The sequence below is a fragment of the Sipha flava genome, unplaced genomic scaffold (genome assembly GCF_003268045.1).
Source record: "Sipha flava isolate LNK unplaced genomic scaffold, YSA_version1 41_pilon_pilon, whole genome shotgun sequence".
Lineage (NCBI taxonomy): Eukaryota > Metazoa > Arthropoda > Insecta > Hemiptera > Aphididae > Sipha > Sipha flava.
This window is the reverse complement of record NW_020273144.1, coordinates 2,408,982-2,429,292: the sequence shown is the minus strand read 5'-3', so window position 1 is coordinate 2,429,292 and position 20,311 is coordinate 2,408,982. Positions and strand designations below refer to the sequence as shown.

The 20,311-nt window shown below is 28.5% G+C and overlaps 1 protein-coding gene across 1 annotated transcript in view; it reads left to right on the top strand.

Moving 5' to 3' along the window:
- Positions 1–20,311, top strand: part of LOC112688994 (SRSF protein kinase 1-like) — a 72,368-nt gene that overhangs the window by 42,728 nt on the left and 9,329 nt on the right. The window contains exon 2 of the mRNA XM_025562470.1: positions 19,153–19,371. Coding sequence (XP_025418255.1) covers positions 19,153–19,371 — 219 coding nt within the window. The remainder of the gene's footprint in view (positions 1–19,152; positions 19,372–20,311) is intronic.

The following is a 20,311-nucleotide window of genomic DNA, read 5'->3' as shown; positions in this document are numbered from 1 at the left end:
TTTGTTAACCCCCCCCCCCCCCCACAGAGCAAGATTGAATGAACGCCACTGATAGGAACTAACTTATAATTAATAATATACAAATACATTTTTAATGCCAATCGGAGTTAACAATAACTGTGTCAAGTTCACAAAATATTATGATTTAACTTAAGTTTATAAGCAATACCTAAATTTAATTATTTTAAATGTTTTCGAAATTACAGCCCAGTGGTTTACATCACTCTCTTGGTTGATGTTACTGCTATTTTGAATTCTTTCTGTTTGTCCTGTTGGTGGAATAGTCGAATTTACCATCATGCTAACATTTTTGTTTTACATGCCCGTTTTCCAAGCCGTATTTAAACTATACGATGTAGATGTAGATGCCGTAGAGTGTGATGAAAAAAAAATTATTTATACCGGAATCGTGTACAGTATTTGCTACATCTTTTTAAGCTTTTTCTATGACATCTCGTCTGCTATAATCTTTTAAGGTATAGCTCCATTAACAACATTTATATTATACACCGGATCGTTGTTCATATTTTACGATTGACAGGCTAAGTTCGTGCGACTGTAGCGATAATTTTCAAAGCGCGACTTGATTAGTTTATCTCGTGCAATAAATATTGTACGATAACAGTCGCAATCGTATTAGTGTGAGTGGTAATTTAATTTTATTATTATATACATAGAAATAATAATAGACGATAATTATCGTACACCGCATATCTCATACATCGTATCGCTCTGATGTGCGTCCCGCATAAGTGTTTGTTTTAATAATATTTTGTATGTGTAAACTGCTCGGTACTATTTTATACGATTTCAGTGGCTAGTGGGCACTGATGACCTGCTTGGACGTTAAATTTTATGAGATTTTTCAGACAAGTAATCTAATGCCTCGATAACGATTAAATAACAGTAAAAAAATTACTTATCTATTTCTCATAAATTCCAAAATGATAAATTAAAAATATATTTTAAAATAATACATTAATTTCACTATATAGTAGATGATAATGCAGGTCAATTACTTTAATTTTTTTATTGAGTCAATTTTTTTCTGTTAATTATTTAAGCCTGATTATGGATTCACTTATTCTTGTCGGTGGTTTTAATGGATTTTATTTAAGACAATATGATTGAAGTGAAGTTTTTTTTAGTGAAATAAAAAAAATTGAATCTATAATGAGAAATGGTCATGATGTTCGTATCGGCATATCATAACGTCCACATAACGCGGTGCCGTAGACATTGTCGACAGTTGACACTATAAATGTAGGAAAAATATTGAAGTGAGAAATGGCCTTATACATTTTTAATAAATAATTGCATACATATATTTACTTCTAATTTTTGAATGCCTTCGCAAATAAATAATATTTCAATAGGTTTGGCGTATTTGAGAAGATTTGATAATGACACAAAGCATTTAATTTTAATTTAATTCGGAAAATCAATTTTAAAACACTAGGCAATTCTAATGAATTATTATATTGTGTTGGATAGTTAAAAACATAATTAGGACTGTACAACATATTTGTAATCTAATTTATTTTAAGAATCATTTAGTTACCAACAACCGATGTGATCGGGGGCATAGTCGTTATAATATATCTATTAACCTTCCTCTGTATTTGTAGTAGCCCCCACGGTTCAAAATTTGTTCCGACGCCACTGACCGCGGTTGAACCGTTGGAAAGCGACCTTTTTGCGACCAGTGCCGAGTGGTTAAGTGGAAATCTCCAAAAGCACTGGACACGTATTCCCAGCACAACCAGAAACTGAAATGTATACCAAGGTCCTCTTAAAAAAAAAAACTTTTGGTTAAATCTTATTATAACCTCCTTACACGACGCATAAACATTTAAACATATTTAATTTTTAAATATATTTCATTATACTTATGGTATACATTGAGCAATTTTAACTTTATTTTTGATTTTCATGGCTAACGAAGCTTACATGGATCGCAAAACATGTATGGTAAGAAAAGTGGGTCGCCAGTCGAAAATGTTGAAGACCATTGCCATAGATAGTACCATAAATATTAATAATATTGATATAATAATATTAATATTACTAAATATTTTATTAAATATTTGTACAATATGTACGTACATACAAATAAGAAGAAGGTGCACCCAACGCTCATGAGCGTTTCTATTGTTGAAAACCTGTTATTACCTTGTTGAATGCAAACGATTACTGCAACGTTTGGTGACTGCGCCCACATTGACAATACCAATTTTAACAATAGTATGGTCATGTATATTATAAAGTTACTTATACAAATAAGTAATATATAAAACAAACCTTTATTAAATTATTTATTTAAGATAATCAATGCGATTCGAATAAGACGAGTTTATCAATTAATCATTAGGTTTTATTTATTATTTTATTATAGAAAAACAATTATTGTTGTTTTTTATTCGGAAAAAATACAATATGTTGATACATATAAAAATAATTTGCGATAAAATTATTATTTTTAAAAAAGATTATAGTAGTCTTTGAAACTTTCCATTTATATTATATTATAAATAATTTACATTTTACTAAAATGTACTTTTACTGTAGTAGACAATCGTTGAATCGAATAGAGAGATTAATCTCATTATTAAAACTTTTAGTCTGTCCAGTCCATAAATGCTTTTTAATGTAATAATAATAAAAAAAAACTTCCCCCGTATGATGTTGAACAAATTGAACAATGTGTGCTAGTAAATTTTATCATGGCAAACCATCATTTGGAATCGTTGAACATTTTCCACCCAGGTGTTCACGGCACACGTAATATGTGCGAATTTTTACGCCGCCCAACTTCAAGGTTTGGTTTGGGAAACGATATTCATCACAATAACATACGTGGCGGCACGTACGGTACGTGTGCCGCGCAAACCCTGGTGTGCGTGTACTTCGCGTACCTCCCCGAGCACGTGACACGTCCGTCAAAACGCTGCGACGAGTGGTGTCTTAAATAGATAATAAACAACAGCCGGACGGTCCGCGCGCGGACGGCCGGGGTGCGGGGATGTCACCGTTTGCGTCACATATAACATTATTAATATTGGGAACCCGCCGCCGCGGTTGCCGAGCAAAAAGCGAGTGCCAACATATACGGCGGCGGCAGCGGCGGCGGCAGCAGCGGCGACGGCAGTGGTGGCCGGTAAAACGACTACGGTCGGTCGGTGTTTATATCAGTCCGCAAAAAAGCACCGTCCGTTTCGCACTTATACTGGACGTTCTCACGTGCTACCGAGAGTTGCGAGATTCCGTCATCGTTTTCTCTATTATATTTTTCTCGTTTTCTTTATCTCTCTCTCACTCTCTCTCTCTCTCTCTATCTATCTATCTATCTATCTATCTTTCTCCCTCTCTCCCCCTCTTTATTTTCCGTTTTTCGATCGAGCGGCGACGCGATGACTTCCGCCGCCAGTGACGACGGCGCGTCGCCCTAAATATAACCGCGTGGACGACATCGCTCGCGCGCGCGTCTCATACCAACACCACGCGTGCCGTCGTCGTCATCATCGTCATCGGGTCCACGGCGCGCGTGACGGTGACAACGACGACGGGGACAACGGGGACGACGGTCGCAGCGGCGGCGGCTGCCGCTACGGTGACAGCTATCGCGGCGTCCGCGACCTGGTACGCCGTGGACGACGGACCGCCGCCGGTAACGACAGCGCTGGGCCACGCGTTCGCGTGCGCGTGTCAGCTGGTCGCGTTCACGGCGATCGTGTACGCGTTATCCGCGTACTGCGGCGTACGCATAGTGCACGCGTCCGTCCAGTTCAGCGGCCGCCGCGACCACCACTGCCGGTCGGACGCCGCGCTGCCGTTGTCCGAGCCCGGAGGCGCCGCTCTCGAGTCCGACTCCGCGGACGACCACCGCGGTCTGCTGTCGTACGGATCGAGCACCAAGCACCGACGGCGCAGGAAGATCAAATCCGCCGCACCACTATTACAGCGGTAAAACTTATACCATTCACGTGTGCGCAGAGGACGATCAGAAAAGCTTGTTTAAAACGAGAAGGGGAGGCAAATAGGAATATTATTGTATTATGCTATACTATTATTTAACTATCGTGAAACATGCTGACTGTACAAAGATGTTCGTCAATCGTAAATATTTTTAAACATTTATCATAAAATATAAACGAGGTTTCGTAATACGAAAAATAAAACGAAATGTTCTAAAATTTCGTGCAAAATCTTCTAATAAAAATACAACGGCTACCGTGTACAAATCATAAATACTTGTAACTGAAGCTATCCGAGGAAAATATACGAGATTCGAGGAAAACGTATTTATTGGAACTAATATACCACAATATTAACCCTTCGTTAGGCGCGTGGTCTACAATTGTAGACCAGCTATAAATATTGAAAATTTTAGTATTTATAAAAAAATTGTAATGCCTTGTACTTTATAGTAACTGTTATTTATCTATGCTACTGTGTGATCAGTATTATCGTGATCGTTGACGTGCGTTGTGTAACAAAACATATCAACAATATTCTGAGTGGTCTACAACTGTAGGCCACGAGACTTACTATATTATATTTTTTTTATGAATTTGCAAAATTCAAATTTTTTTTTTTTTAACTGGATACAGTTGTATAATATGTTATTGTTATTAATATACCTATTGGGTTAGGTTATTTTGTACTTCATATCAATATTTTGGAATTTAGTTTACAAGAGAAAATGATTACTAAGAAAATTAAGCACTAAAACTTCATATACACTATCACTTCCTATAAAGAAATTACAGTTATAATACCTATATTTATTCAATGAAAACTGGTAAAAAAATATAAAAATACAATTTAATTTTATTTTGGGTCTTTTTTAAACATGTCAATTTCAGATATTTATAATTTCAGGCCGATTGGAAGATAATTGAGTAACTAGTTTTAAAAATAAAAATGTCACGAATGAAATTATCATAATTTCACTACTAACAAGATAATTGTATTTTCTTCGAATATTTATGGATTATTTTTGATATTTCAATGCTCATACGATTCTTTATATGCATATAAATACTTAACATTTTTAATATAAACAAAAATAATTAAAATTAATTTAATTTCTCGTAAATTAAAATGGTCTACTGTATCCCACTCGCATAAATAAGTAACAATATACCTCGCACCTAACGAAGGGTTAAACGATACAATTAAAATTATATTTAAGTTATGTTTATTAATTATGTTTAAATTATAATTTATTAGATATACCTACACGTTGTGTTAAGATAGGGCCAAAATGTATCGTAAGCACTTCTTGATCTACGCACATCTATGCGAGAACGTATAACAGGAATAGAAAACAAATGCGAATAAGACAATATGCACTATGTGGGCATGGATAACGTATTTTTACTCTTTTTCAATTTTTTTAGAACCGTAGAGAAATATATTGGCTTTCAGTTATGTTTTTCGCTTTTTATACTTTTTTGAACCGTAGAAATACATAAATGTACATCAAAAGTTGCATAAAACATAACATTTTCTTTGAAGTTTATTTGGAGTTTTTCTGAGCAGAAAGTGAACAAACTAAAAACTAAAATACGAGTATGTTGAATCCTTCAAACAATTTTAGTTTTTATTATTTCAATGATATTAATTTATAATTATAATGTTCAAATTAAAAATTCCTTTTTTTTACACTTAAAACTTGTGTATCAATTATATTATTTCTGTTGGGTTATTGCATTACATTATTTCACTACCAAATTATTATTGCTAATAAATAATCAGGTAGAAACGCACTACACTCACTGTTATTGAATGATAAACTATGACTCATAACAACTCGCAAAGTGAATGCTTTTTTCATTACCATTTATGAATAAAGTTGTTTTAGGTTTAAGTTGAATCATTTATCATTTATTTTACTAACACTACACTAAAGAATATGTAGGTATTGTAAACTCTGTATGGAAAATTAAACCTAGCTTCACCTTGAGTCAATTCAATTGCTCCCCAACCGAAAGACACCCAATGGTCCACCCAACTTTAACATATCTCCGAATAATTGTCTCGCTGTCTTAGCGTTAATATTTCACAATTTATAAATAAATTCCTACGCAAATATATTTTTGAATTAATTGCTAGTAAACATCATGAAAATCATGCATAATTTGAATACACAATTTATGCGAATGTGCATAGTAATGAGGCAGGAGATCAAAAAATATTATGACAAGTTATACAATATGACATGTTAAGTCAACCCAAATACCACTATGGTATAGATGCTCAGATAAGATACATGGGAGTATTTAAGCGACATGTCAACTTCGTCCTTCTCCTAAAATGAGTTATGAAAGCAATTATAAGTCAAAAAATATAACGTAAGATAGAAAAATAATAATAGAATATGATCGGATTAATGCATTTAAAATGTATATGAACTTGTGGATGTAAGCTAATCAATATTTGGATATTTGAAAAACAGTATACAGCATAAGTTTGTCACTCTTTAGATTGGATTATTATTGTTAGAGATAGTCTAAAAGGATGGTAAAAACGTTTTATATATAATATAATATAATATAATTCACAGAACTTCGACGCATTTAAAGATATTTCTATAATATTATCTCATAGAATAATCGATTAAATTTTACATTATATTTCTCTATATTGAACCAAATTTCAATCTTAAGTATTCTAGCTAGTTGTATAAATATACCTTTTATTTATGATTATATTAATAAATATCAGTAGCGCAATCAGGAATTTTTCATGGGGGGGTCTGACAAAATAAACTAATATACAAATAATAAAAAATTATAATATATATATCTAGAATATGATATTAATATACTATTATACATACCAAGGGGGGGGGGGTCCAGACCCGGAGTCCACCCCCCTGGTTGCGCCACTGATAAATATTATAAAAATTACGTAATATTTATGTACTTTCGATAGTATTTCTATTCGACAACCAGTACTTGATTTGAAAAAAAAATAGAAGGGAGATTCAGAACGGATATTGGATGAACGAGCGTTTCACACAAAATGTCACATTATCACACCTCTCCTTCAACTACCCAAATATAATATATATTATCTATGAAATAATTACAGATTTATGTTTATATTTCTGTGGGTATAATTTATATATATATATATATATATATATATATATTTATATAATAAATGGGAATTTTTAAATGTGTTTGTCTCACAATATTGATATTTGGTAGGATTTAAAGAGGGAGGCACTTTCTTATAATCTTTACATTCAACAACCTTGATTAGTTGTGTGATGTTATCCATAATCCATGTCTCATGATACTATACAAAATAAATTTACTTTGTACTATAAAGTATACGCTTTAAAATAATACACAAAAAAAAATAGGGGATTTTAATAAAAATTAAATATTATTTTTTGTGAATTAATTTATTTTATTTGGAACTAATAATTAAAAATATCTTTTTTTAAAGGTTTATAACAAATATTAAACGTACAATTCAATTTATTCTTGCGCCCGTTGTTAGAAAAACTCAGACAACATATTATTTTGATAAGCAAAAAGCCAAAAACGGGTATCACAATAGCACAGTATTACAGGATATAATAATACTGTTATAAGGTCCGTCACGAGCTTAGTTATCGATTCATTTATTCTGCCATCTGTGATAACATTAATTATTATAATACATGTGTATAAATATGTACAATATACATAATATATGATATGCATTAAGCACGGTAAATACTAGATTTACTGCCAAAAAGCTAATTCAGACTAGATTTCAGTAAAATATAATTTATAATCTATATAGGATTTTCTATAATCGTGCCTTGAAATAATTTAAAAAATATAATTAAGTACCAAGAAGCTATAAACAGATAATCTGTTCACTATTCTGTAATTTCAGTAAAGATTTTTTTCACGGCCGTGGCCTATTGTGCACAGTAGCACAGTAGCATAGTGGGCCAGTCCGGCCCCGGATATAATAGGTTGAGAATATGTTTCTGCACTACCAGAAATTGAACCCAATTTACGCCATTGGCTGTTATGTTACATAAACAATATTTTTCTTCCGTAGGTATGGGTAATAGTTGTCATTAAAGGTTAATTTTACTTCAACTCACGGAAATCTAATCAATCATAATGTTAAGAATTATGTGTCTATAACGTTTATTTGCAGAAAATATAATTGTTAGGCATGTGCGTAACAGTTGCATACCCTAAATACCTGTGTAAACAACAATTTATATTCTACTTTTTTAGAGGTTGCTATTTTTCTTGGCAAGTTCACTTTTTACATATATAGCTATAGCTTTCTTGTATACCCTGAATACGAAGTTTTGTTACGCCTATGTTGTCAAGCATATGCAGTGGCGGACTCAGACATTTTTCACGTGTGGGGGGGGGGGGCGCAAAGTCATACATAAATACAAATATAATATGTGTATAAACGGTAAACTATAGCTTTATGAACAAAATTAAATTTTATAGCAATTAAAGAAGTAAAATAATAAAATATTATAGTACTAAATATTAATAGTATACTTTATTCTTACAGTACAAAGTCAAATTTTTGTTCTTTTCTTTATAGAATCTGTTTATTGTATTTTCTATAATATAACGGTATAATGTAACGGGTTTTACGCAATCATCTAGTTATATGAATTTATTTATAAATGGGTAAATATTTTATTAAAACAATTATTACTACCATCTAAATTATATTTTATTTACACGCACAAATGCAGTGGTATGCATTATTTTTACATCAAAACCAGCGGTACCGATACAGTATTGATGTAGAAGGCACAACTGTTATAATCTTACTTTCTGTAGATTTTTAATGCATATTAAAAGATAAATTAGATAAAAATAATTTTTAGTTTTACACCCCTTTCATTCTGGCATCCTGGACATATGCCCAGGTTACCTATAGCTTTCGCCAGCCTTGAGTACACTGTATAATATTATCGATTAGTATAAGATACAACACAATTATTGATGTGTGGCTTGTACAAGAAATTATAACCGGTTCTGTACGATGTAAATTATTTATACTATTCTATTGGTAGACGAAAAGTTAAGAATTCTTAAATTATCTATACAAATAATTTAATACATTTTTTTTTGGTGGACGCCCCCTTTGCCTCCCTTGGATTCACACCTGGACATATGATAATCGTATAATATAAACCATTTCATAAGCAATCATATATTTGTCAATCATATCATTAATCTTATTGAAGTATAGAATATGATTTATTCTAAAATATATACATTTGTACAAAGTACAACTATTTGTGTTTAAAAAATTCAATATAGTTAGTTGTATATATGTAAGGGTTATGAATCTATAACTATAGTTAAATTATATATTATTTTTTTAAGTAAATCTTAGACAACTGTTTTTGAATAGTTATAGGTAAATAATTTATATTATATTATTTATTTAATTTTTTTAAAGCTTATTTCTATTATCTTTATTGTCATAGATTATAGTATTTTATAACTTACTTCAAATAAAAATAAAATCATTTTTATTGAAATATAATAACTGTTACAGTTGGGGCGTAAATTGGGCTAATGTTTTAAGGCTTTAGACTGTTTTTAGAGCAAATAAACCAGATATTCTAAATTTGAATAAAATGTATAACAATTATATTTAAGTTAATACTTTTTAATAAGTTTTATGTAGATAAGACAAAAATAAATTTTAAAATAAGATACCAAGAACGTAATTTTGAAATATAATTAAAAAATAATGCACCTAATTCAAATTTCACTAAAAATGTTTAAGAGAAAATATAAATTTTGATATCAAATCTGACTTAGAAACATTAAATACCCAAAATAAATGTTAGGGTCACAAAAACATACTCTTGCGGTCCTCTGATATTTTTAGGGGTCGCAAGTTTGACTCCGCATGATCTCCACTTTACGCCACTGCATCACGAAAAATCAGAAACTTTAACTATGTATATATATAGACTTATTAGCTATTACTATTATTTGCATAGGTACATAAATTTATTTAAGTTATACCTATTTTAATTTAGTAAGCAAACAGTAAGCAGTCTTCAAAAGGTTTACTGTTTACTTGTGCTTATAAATGAATACTATATTCATACTTCATAGCATTGCAATTAGCAACCACTATACAGAACGAGATACTGATTCATTTGAAATTATAATATTCGCACAATTAAGGCCTTTATATTTGCTCATGCAAATAATTCATGAATTATGAATCATAAGACTTCCGAGATATAGCGTAAAAATATTATTCACGTTTGTCATTTTTTTGTAGTTTTAAACGTGCTCTAATGTTACCAACCCGCAAAAGTACCTACCTAATTTTGAATCACGGTTTATATTTTGTATGCGTTTTCTTGTATTTTTCTTACATGCATTTTGGGGACACTCATTCTAGAATTTTCACTGTATTTATCCCGTACTTCATTGATCAGTTTTTTATAAATTGATGTATACTATATAATATATATATTATATATGTATAATAAAATATTCGAATGGTTAAAATTAAAGTTGAATTTAGAAACATATTCCTGTATGCTAGTTGAACAGGAAAATACATTGTAAATATAACTAATTTATATATATATATATATATATATATATTAGCAATGACGTACATTCAATCTTGCTTTGGGGGGTTAACAAAAATAATCGTTCTTCTTTTTTTTCTTTGCACAGATAAATAACTGCAATAAATAGATATTATTTTATACAATTTTTTTAACAATTTACAGTTTACTTTTACATTACAGTAAATTAATAGCTATTGGAATATAAAAACAGCATAGTTTAAAACTTTTCAAACACCTATCAATATAATTATTTAACTATCATATTATTTGTATAGTTGTATATTTTAAGTTCAAAGCGTAATAATGAAACTACGAATATATTACACGTCATCAATAATAAAACAATTTTCTTTTTTCTTTTTTTGGCCCTGGGGGGGTTTGAAACCGGGGACCCCCCCTCCCCGTATGTATGCCACTGCCTATTATCATTAATGTATGAAATTTTCGTAAATCAATAAAATAACTAGTTATTTTATAGATCTACGGGCACTTCCAGTTAATGTATTGATGAATCTAAAAATATATACTTCAACAAGTTATTCTACATATTAAGTAGATATTTAATAAATTAACAATAACAATTTAGTAATTGTATATACAATTATTATTAAATCCATATTTAAAAAAAATATATTTATTTTGAAAAAGTCTATTCTCATTTGCGCTACGTCAATTTATTAGAATTATTAAATTATTAAAATGTTAAACAATTTACAAATTTTAAATAAAATAAAATATTAATTAAATTTAAACACGTTCTACATTATTATAATTATTATTATAATATAATTTTTATTTATCAGCACATTAACTTTTTGGGTGGAATTTAAAATTACGAAATATATTTCTTTTTAAATATATGCACAGTTTTTTGTAGCATTTTTGTTGGTATGTGTATGTGAAAACCCCTCGACCAATACCTTATGATTGGGACTTCGAAGACGAACACGTCTATAACCAGACCAATCAGGTGGAGCAAACCAACTTTTAGGGGCAACATTAGAAAAAAATATTATAGTATATAACATACCACTAAACAGTACCAAAATATACTCATTTAATACTTTTTTAGTAAGGGTATCAATTAGATCAAGAGGATACTATAAAACCCCCTTCCCCGTGGCTACATACCTGAAAACAAATATTTTCATCTGAGACATCACTGAGTGTAATACATTTTTCTACACATATGCTTAATTGTGATTTTCAATTACATACATCAGCGAAAACCCAACTGATATTCTATATATTTACTAGTAAACCCATGTAATATATGAGTATGTATATATATATATATATTAACGAGCATATTTAAAAATATTATTGAATAACTAGTTATTTAATAAAAAAACCAATTATATATATTTCCGCTAACGTGTATATCAAACAGTAGATATATAGGTTGAATAATCATATTAACTACTATGTGTCAATACAATAATTGTAATGATCTATTCAAAGTCCATTATAACACACTATACTAACCATGTAGAAAGGTCAACACAAGTAAACAACTGCGTAACGTAGAGGTAGGTTATTTAATACTTTTTCCCAAAAAATACCTGGCAAATCACAGTTTTACTAAAAATATTTCATATTAAAATCATTAAAACTTTTTAAATATATATACTTAAATATTATTGTTAACGTAAATAACTCTTTTAATTTTCTAACCTCTTGGTGTGGAACAAATCTAGAATTTTTTATATATTTTCGTGTGAATAGCTTAAAATATATGTTATATAAGGCTTCTATTTTTGAACGTTGTATCGAAACAATCAGTACAGTCCTTGAAAATAATTGATCAAATACTGTTTGAATGCCATTTATTTAATATACTTTTGAATCAAATATGTGCACTTGATTAACACTTATTTTATAAATGTACGTTATTTTCGAAAATAATATAAATTAAAAATACTCACCAACATTTAACAATAATTTATTTGTGTCATACTTATACTATTTCAGTGGTCATGTATTGTTCCAAATAATACATTAGTACAGTATTTTAAACATCGTTATTGGCAACAGTCAACTAGTTTGGAATACTTGGTCTAAAAATCACATAATGTAATAGGTACATTAAGGTCGATTGTTCTGTATTCAATTTAAAATAAAATCTAGATAAATTATTAAATATTTAATGCAAAATAGATGGTATTTGTACTTGAGGTAATTTCACATATCTTTGTACATTTTGATCAGGAATTCACTTAGAAGGATTTATGTTATAACTGAAATACAAAGTTATTATTTTAATATTTAAAAAAATTTCTGGTTGTTATATTTTTTATTTGTATAAAATGTAAACAATAATAAGTTTTTAAGAATTCATTAATTTTTGAATATAGAGACAGATATATTTGCATAAAAGTTTTTAAAACAACTACTGTCAACTATTATATAATTTAAAAGGTATTATGAGCAGAATTAAGTTTCTTTTATAATATTTATATTATTTAGCTCGTTAATATTTCAAATATTTGGAAATCAAATTGTCTATTGATAAACTAAAACTGAAAATGATTAACATTTTATAATATAAAATATAACTATATAAATATATTATAGTTATATGTACGGCACTTACGTAGTTATATCAGTTATATGTACTAAGTTTTGACATAATATAACTTATAACCTACATTATGGGTTATATTATTTATATCATATGATTTTAGATAGATTGACATCAATATTTTTTCGAAATTCCATCATACATATAATAATACAATTAAATACTCAGTCTAAACTTTAAGTCTCTATACATCAACAATTTACAATTGAATATGGTAATTTTAAATATTTTCAAATTTTTTTTCAATACTGTTTTTCCAAAAAAAAATAACATAAAACATATGATTAAGTCATAAAAATTAAATAGCTAATAGATAAACGTCATGAATACAATGAAATCTAAGTTTTATAGTTTACTAGAAATAAGAATAAACTTTACTGAAAATAAATTTAAGTTTATTATAGAACTGGAAAATTATATATAACTTAAAATATTTTCGGTTTAAGTCATACTATAGTATCTAATATTTATAGAAACTAATTTATTTGTGCCATTTTACAAAGATTAAGCAACTTAATTTGAGTGGACTTCCCAATATTTTAATATTCCTTGAATTTTAAATTAAAATGTATTTTGCGTAAAAAATCCACTTACTGCAGACATTAAGAAATATTTTATAGAAGTTCAATTTTTATAATCATATAACAAAATATTAATGTTTTTATGTAATTGAAATATAAGAATATACAACACAGATATTTCAGTTATACTATTATTTATCTAAACGAATTAAAATAAAAGGTAAAATAACTTTTATCATAGATAAAAGTAGTAGAGCAGCTGCTGTGTAAAAATTATAATAAAAAAATAAATCATAAATATATGATGTATGATATGATAATTTTATCATATCATAAATTATAAATTATATAATTTATTCGTGTAATGTACCTATCGTACCCACGTGCGTCGTAATAAGAATCGTGTACGAATTTGTTTGGGTGTTATTTTTGTACATATTTGCTAATCAAAAACATAAAATTTTGGATTCTTAATTCATAACTATAAAAATAAACAATCCCGTATTATAAATTATTATCGACCTGTAATCATTAGTATACATTCTTACCGAACGCAATTAACTTAGTTTTTTAGTATATATTTCAGATTTACATTTATCCAGCTTTGCTCAGATTAGTTTTTAGTTATTTTTTATAATTGTTTTATAATTTTAAAGTACAGTTTTTAAATGTATAATTTAAATTTAGCTGAGTATTAATTGGTGCACAATATTTTTGGTTTGTCTATCTTTTGCTAATACAAATAGATTCGATGATAATATTTGTGCTCATTGATCATTTTGCTATTGTACTCGCATATTCATGGTCGATCGAAGTGTTTCAACATTCTGCCATAAAAACATGCGTTAATTTCGATAAAATTAAAGCGAGGGATGATTGGCAATGTCTGTTGAAAATCACCAAACAACAGTAGGTTGGATGGCATCACCCAAAAGTTAGATCCATCCCAGATCATAAATAAATTATTTTGTAATACTACAGCCGTTCCACTTTTTTTATTTTTATATTACACATCGCATTTGAATTTTTATGAATAGTCGAGTCATAATGGATCAAACTTGAGATATTCTCATTCGATTTGTCTCCAAACGCGGACTACAACTTTGTCAGTCTCATGGTCTCGATGATTGTATTGTTGACTTGCGTTGCGCATACGCCGACCGATATTTCGAAACTTAATTGGTGGAATTCTTCAATAAACAATTTGTTATTTGAACAATAAAATTATATTAAATTATTAAATTTTCATTGATTGTAACATTCATCATAAGTCCAAAAGAGGTTAAATATTTTTAAATATTGTTGTCATAGAATTCCGGTCAACCGGTACCAAACATCGTAATCGCGATACGCAATAGTGGACAAGACGACAAGACAAAACTATCGTTAGTCGTTTATCGATAACGATAATAATAACAACATTCATAGTAATAAAACTAACAAATTTTCGAATTATCCAGTAGATTTTTTAAACATTCTGTTTCATACAAACCTTGTTTAAACAATTACAAATGCGAAAAAATAAAATCAACCAAATCAGTTAAAACGTTCTCAAATAATTCTCATACATACATGGAACAAATCATATTTTTTTATTTAAAATAATTTAAACATGTAAGGTTTTTTAATAATATTCTAAGTGGTTTGAAATATAAGTATATACAGATAAAAAAATTGTGTTGTCTCTTCAATCGATTTTGGCCTGTAACCCATTGAGTTCACTCCTAATTCTTACATTTGAACTAAAAAATCGATTTGATGAATCGGTTGAATTTCAACTCCAGTCAATTAACTGACAAAACTACGATATCGGATAGACAAATAGTCCATGGAAAATTACAGTTCTCTATTATGTATACACACTACAATTATATTATACTCATACATACACAACAGTATAACTATGTACATTTATCCATTATGGTTTAATTAAAACAGCGTTGGTGTATGTATATTACACATATACCTACACAGAAATATATCAAGTTAATTTACTACAAGAGTCATTGTTTAATACACTAGATAATTGGACGTCGATTTCGCACATCTATAAAATTAACATATAATTATGTTGACACCGTATGTATTATATCCAATTTGTATGCCATAATAATGTTGCAGTATGCACCTATAAAATATACAAAATGTAATCGCAGTATTTTATTATTGAATTATTATAGATTTGATATAAATATAACATATTTTTAATTTTTTTTTTTTTATTTGTCTTTTGTTATACAATGATATCTCAAATATTACATATTAATTCATACATGATATGACACTACTTTCGATAAGATATTATGTCATAAAAAATATACATCCATTTTGGTATAGAAATCGATTATTATAAGTTTAAAATGAACAATGATTTATATGCGAAAATGTAGTAGGTATTATTTCTTTAATACAGTGATGTTCAACCTTTTTTCCTCGTTGGGCCACTTTGGTAAACAATTATCTTAGAGCGGGCCACCAAATACAAAAGTATAAATAATATCAATATTAATCTAATAATGTTATTTTGTTACACATAGTAGGTGAGGAGTACAATATAAATGTATGTACATATTAAATTTGTTTTCAAATATTTTATTAGCTACTGAAAAGATTACAGATTGAGGTACACATTCATTTGATCAGTACGCTCTTTTAAGTGCACGGATTTTATCGTGAAATTTCTATCTGAAAATTTTCGAAAATAAAATCAATAAATTAAAAAATATATATAATACTTTTATAATTTTTTTTTAATATTTTGTATTATTTAAAAAAATTGTTTCGGGTTACATTAAATACCTTCTTGAGTCGCGGGTTGGCACCACTGCTTTAATAGCTAAAGTGTATTGATTTAAAATAATGTGTACATGAAATATTTAAAAATCATAATATACCTATATTATTTTCGTATATTTTTGTATTTTATCCGCAGTAGTATAAGTGTAATTTGTCCGAAAATAAAACAACACTTATTGTATAAATAGATACATTAAAATTAAAAAAAACTGGAATCAACTTGTAAAAACTAGATAAAATATAATTTTAAAATATTATCAAAACAACCAGGTCCAGATCAATATTATCGTAGGTCGTACGCTCTAGGCCCCTAGCCCCAAGGCGCAATGGTTTTAGTGCTAATAGCCCTGCAATATCCAGTATTTAAATAATTAAAAAACCTCTTTAGCAAAGGATGTGTTGACCCTCAGTGTTAAACTTTTAAAAACAAAAATATTTACAATATAAGATTCAAGTTAACTTTTATATGATAAATTTTATTTTTTATATGATAATAATTTTAACAAATAAAATTTTAAAAACGATTAATTTTACTATAAATTTAAATTATCAAATACCATAAAAAACAACTTTTTATACCATTTTTAATAGTTCTGCAATCCTCGTATTTAAATGTAAAACAAAAAATAATTGTGACAAAAAAAAAATGAATAACAATGGTGTAATATATTATGTTAATATAACTTTATAGTTACAAAACTTAATTGCGAAATTTTTTATTTTCAAATGATTCAATTATTTTTTCGGTATCGATTTCTTAGAGAAATTCATCTTCAATCGCAAGTATCGACGAAGAAGATAATTAATTTTTCCCAATAGTTGATGTACGAATTACGATAAAAAAAAATATTGAGAAATTAATATACGAGTATTATAGTAATTTTTGCCTGTAAATTCTTATACTTGTGCAAACATGTATAGTCGTACCAACTGTATGAGTATACGAGTATATCAACTTATAATATTAATAAAAAAAAAATAAAAATAAATATTACAAAACAATCTTACCCACAAATGTTCGTAGGCCCTAAGCACAGTGCCTATAGTGTCCATGCGCTAATACAGCCCTGAAGACAACAGGACATAGAGCTGAAATAAAGGCTATTTTACTAAACAGAAGTTTGTTCAATATACATTAGGACGCCCTATTTTATACGAATATAAGTGTTTATGTATTTTATACTTAAACAAAATTATTTTTTCATCCTAGTTTGTACGTAGTTGTTTACTTAAAACGGTTATACAGACACTCAATAATATAAAATAGTCCAAAGATGAGACTTGAACAACTAAAAAGTTTTGTTTTGTTTTTTTTATTTTTATCAAAGTTTACTTTTTACTTATTGATATTGAGAGTAATCTTTTTTTACGCTTTAACCTAATTTTTTTAACATATTAACTTTCAATATAATACCTATTATATTTTATATAATATAAAAAGTTCAGTAAATAATCACAATGTTACTGAATAATAATTACTACTCACGTTTATACGTAGATTACGAGTATTTAAATATACTTAATATACGTAGCTGTACATACCGGTTCGAATAATTGCTATGTCGATGTCGCTCATTTATTATTATACACCACTTACTTAAAAAGTTAGTAAAATAATCGATTTACGTTATTAAAATAACTATTAACGCACCTAGAAATTATAACTCTTTTAGAAAATTATACATTACGTTATAATTTCATAGACATAATTCGATTAGAACAATCTAAACTTATTAGTCTATTTGCCTCCGAATATACATCAGTGCCCCATGGTTTGTCATTAAAATGACAATCCATTATGATCTAAATATTCCAAATATCAACGTAACTTCTTCAACATTCAACTAAAGATTTAATTCTAAAATACAATCGCATCAAAATCTAGTTGGCCACGAAAACTCAACCAGAAAACCTTAGCAGACATCTAAAACGGAACGGGTCAATGAACCTTTTGTAAATCAAACCTAATCAAGTAAATGCCAGGTTTCGCAGCTATGCGCCATTTAGATCAAACTGTTAATTCAATTAAAAATTAACATGTACAATATATGTATGGATTGTAAATATCGATAAAAGTATTTTATACGTTATACATTACATATTTTAAATATTTTGTTATGCATGTTTTCGTGTAAATTTATTATCATCGTATTTCTTTCGTATTAAATAATCAAAGTATTGTTTAAAATAAAAATAGCCCTAAAAAATGGTAATAGGCATCTTAACTCAAATAAAATATTGTAAGTTAGATACAAAACAATATAAATTCAATTACTCCGTACAAATATTACCGTTTATGACAATACATTATGACACTTGAGTAAATTACGTTAGGTAATTCAAGAAACAATGGCTTATTTAAAAAAAATAGGCCTTTACAGCTGGGAAGTAATAGTCTTTCTATGAAGGTACTGACAACAGAAAATATAAAAATACATTGAACTTACATCAGTGAAAATTATTATGTTGCGACAAACTTGCCTATTAACATTCATTCACCCCTTAAAATTCTATAAATGGTTCAATACATAATACAATTAATATATTAGGTAACGTAACAATAGTTATATTTCACAAATATATTATATTATAATATTGTAGGTACCTACAAAGAGTCTCGATATTAATAAGCCGATTAAATTAATTGTTTTCAGATCCGAGCCGCACGAATCAGAATTATTCAAAAGCATCGCCGACAACAATCCAGAGGATTTATTAAAGTCATCCGACTCGGACTTGGACGAGCCATTCGACTATAAAGAGAACTCCTATTTTCTAGTACGCGTAGGAGCTGTCATCAACGGTCGTTACCACATAATAAAGAAACTGGGTTGGGGCCATTTTTCCACCGTGTGGCTCTCGTGGGACGACGTGTGAGTATTGAATGTTATGACCGTATGCTTATTTATTACATTATGTACTCGCACCGTATGTATACGCAACCTGCATAGTTGTTAGTTTTAATAATTTAAATGATACATGATCATATGCATCTGAGTTAATATATTCTACCCATATTTTCGCAAAACCATATCACCCGGGAATCGTAGTAGACTTACCACCGTCGGTCAATACGTTTCAGTTTTTATAATTTGCTACGATTTTACGAGGTGCTGTATTTATATTTTGTTATCTATAATATAGATTCTATATTATTTACGATAGCCTATAATTTGTGCTTACTTGTTGCACGTATCATGGTCAGAGACAGAAAATCATAGCTTGCAATTCCCTAAAATGCATTTTTTATTACTTGTAGTTATTCCAATAATTATAATTTTACTTAAATTATTTAAGTATAAATACTTTGATAATAAAATACTCATAATACAAAAATATAAAAATAAACACCCATAGATTTTCACTTTTGAAAAATAAAGATACGTCGTATATTATAGTATGATGTCCTTATTTTTAATGAACACTGGACAAAGGACAATCTGATAAATAAATTAAGTGTATTTGTTTTACACTTTTACATTTTTGTGTTACACTTGTTAATAGTTTTTATATTATTTTTTATTAATTCATTATACTCATACTACCATACCTAATTACACTTATTTATAAGTTCAAAACAGTTGCATAAGCACACGAAATAAAAAAATATTCCAAGTATAATTGTTTTATAGTATTGGTTAAATATTCCATTTTACTAAATGCCTAAACATTTAATATAACTCTTGTTTTGCCAACGATCGATACAACTTACGACAGTATACATACATTTTTCAAACAATATTGACAACGTCTATTGCGGAGAAAATGTCCCTTCGTCTTTTTAGTAATGTGTATTATAAATTATTGTTATGG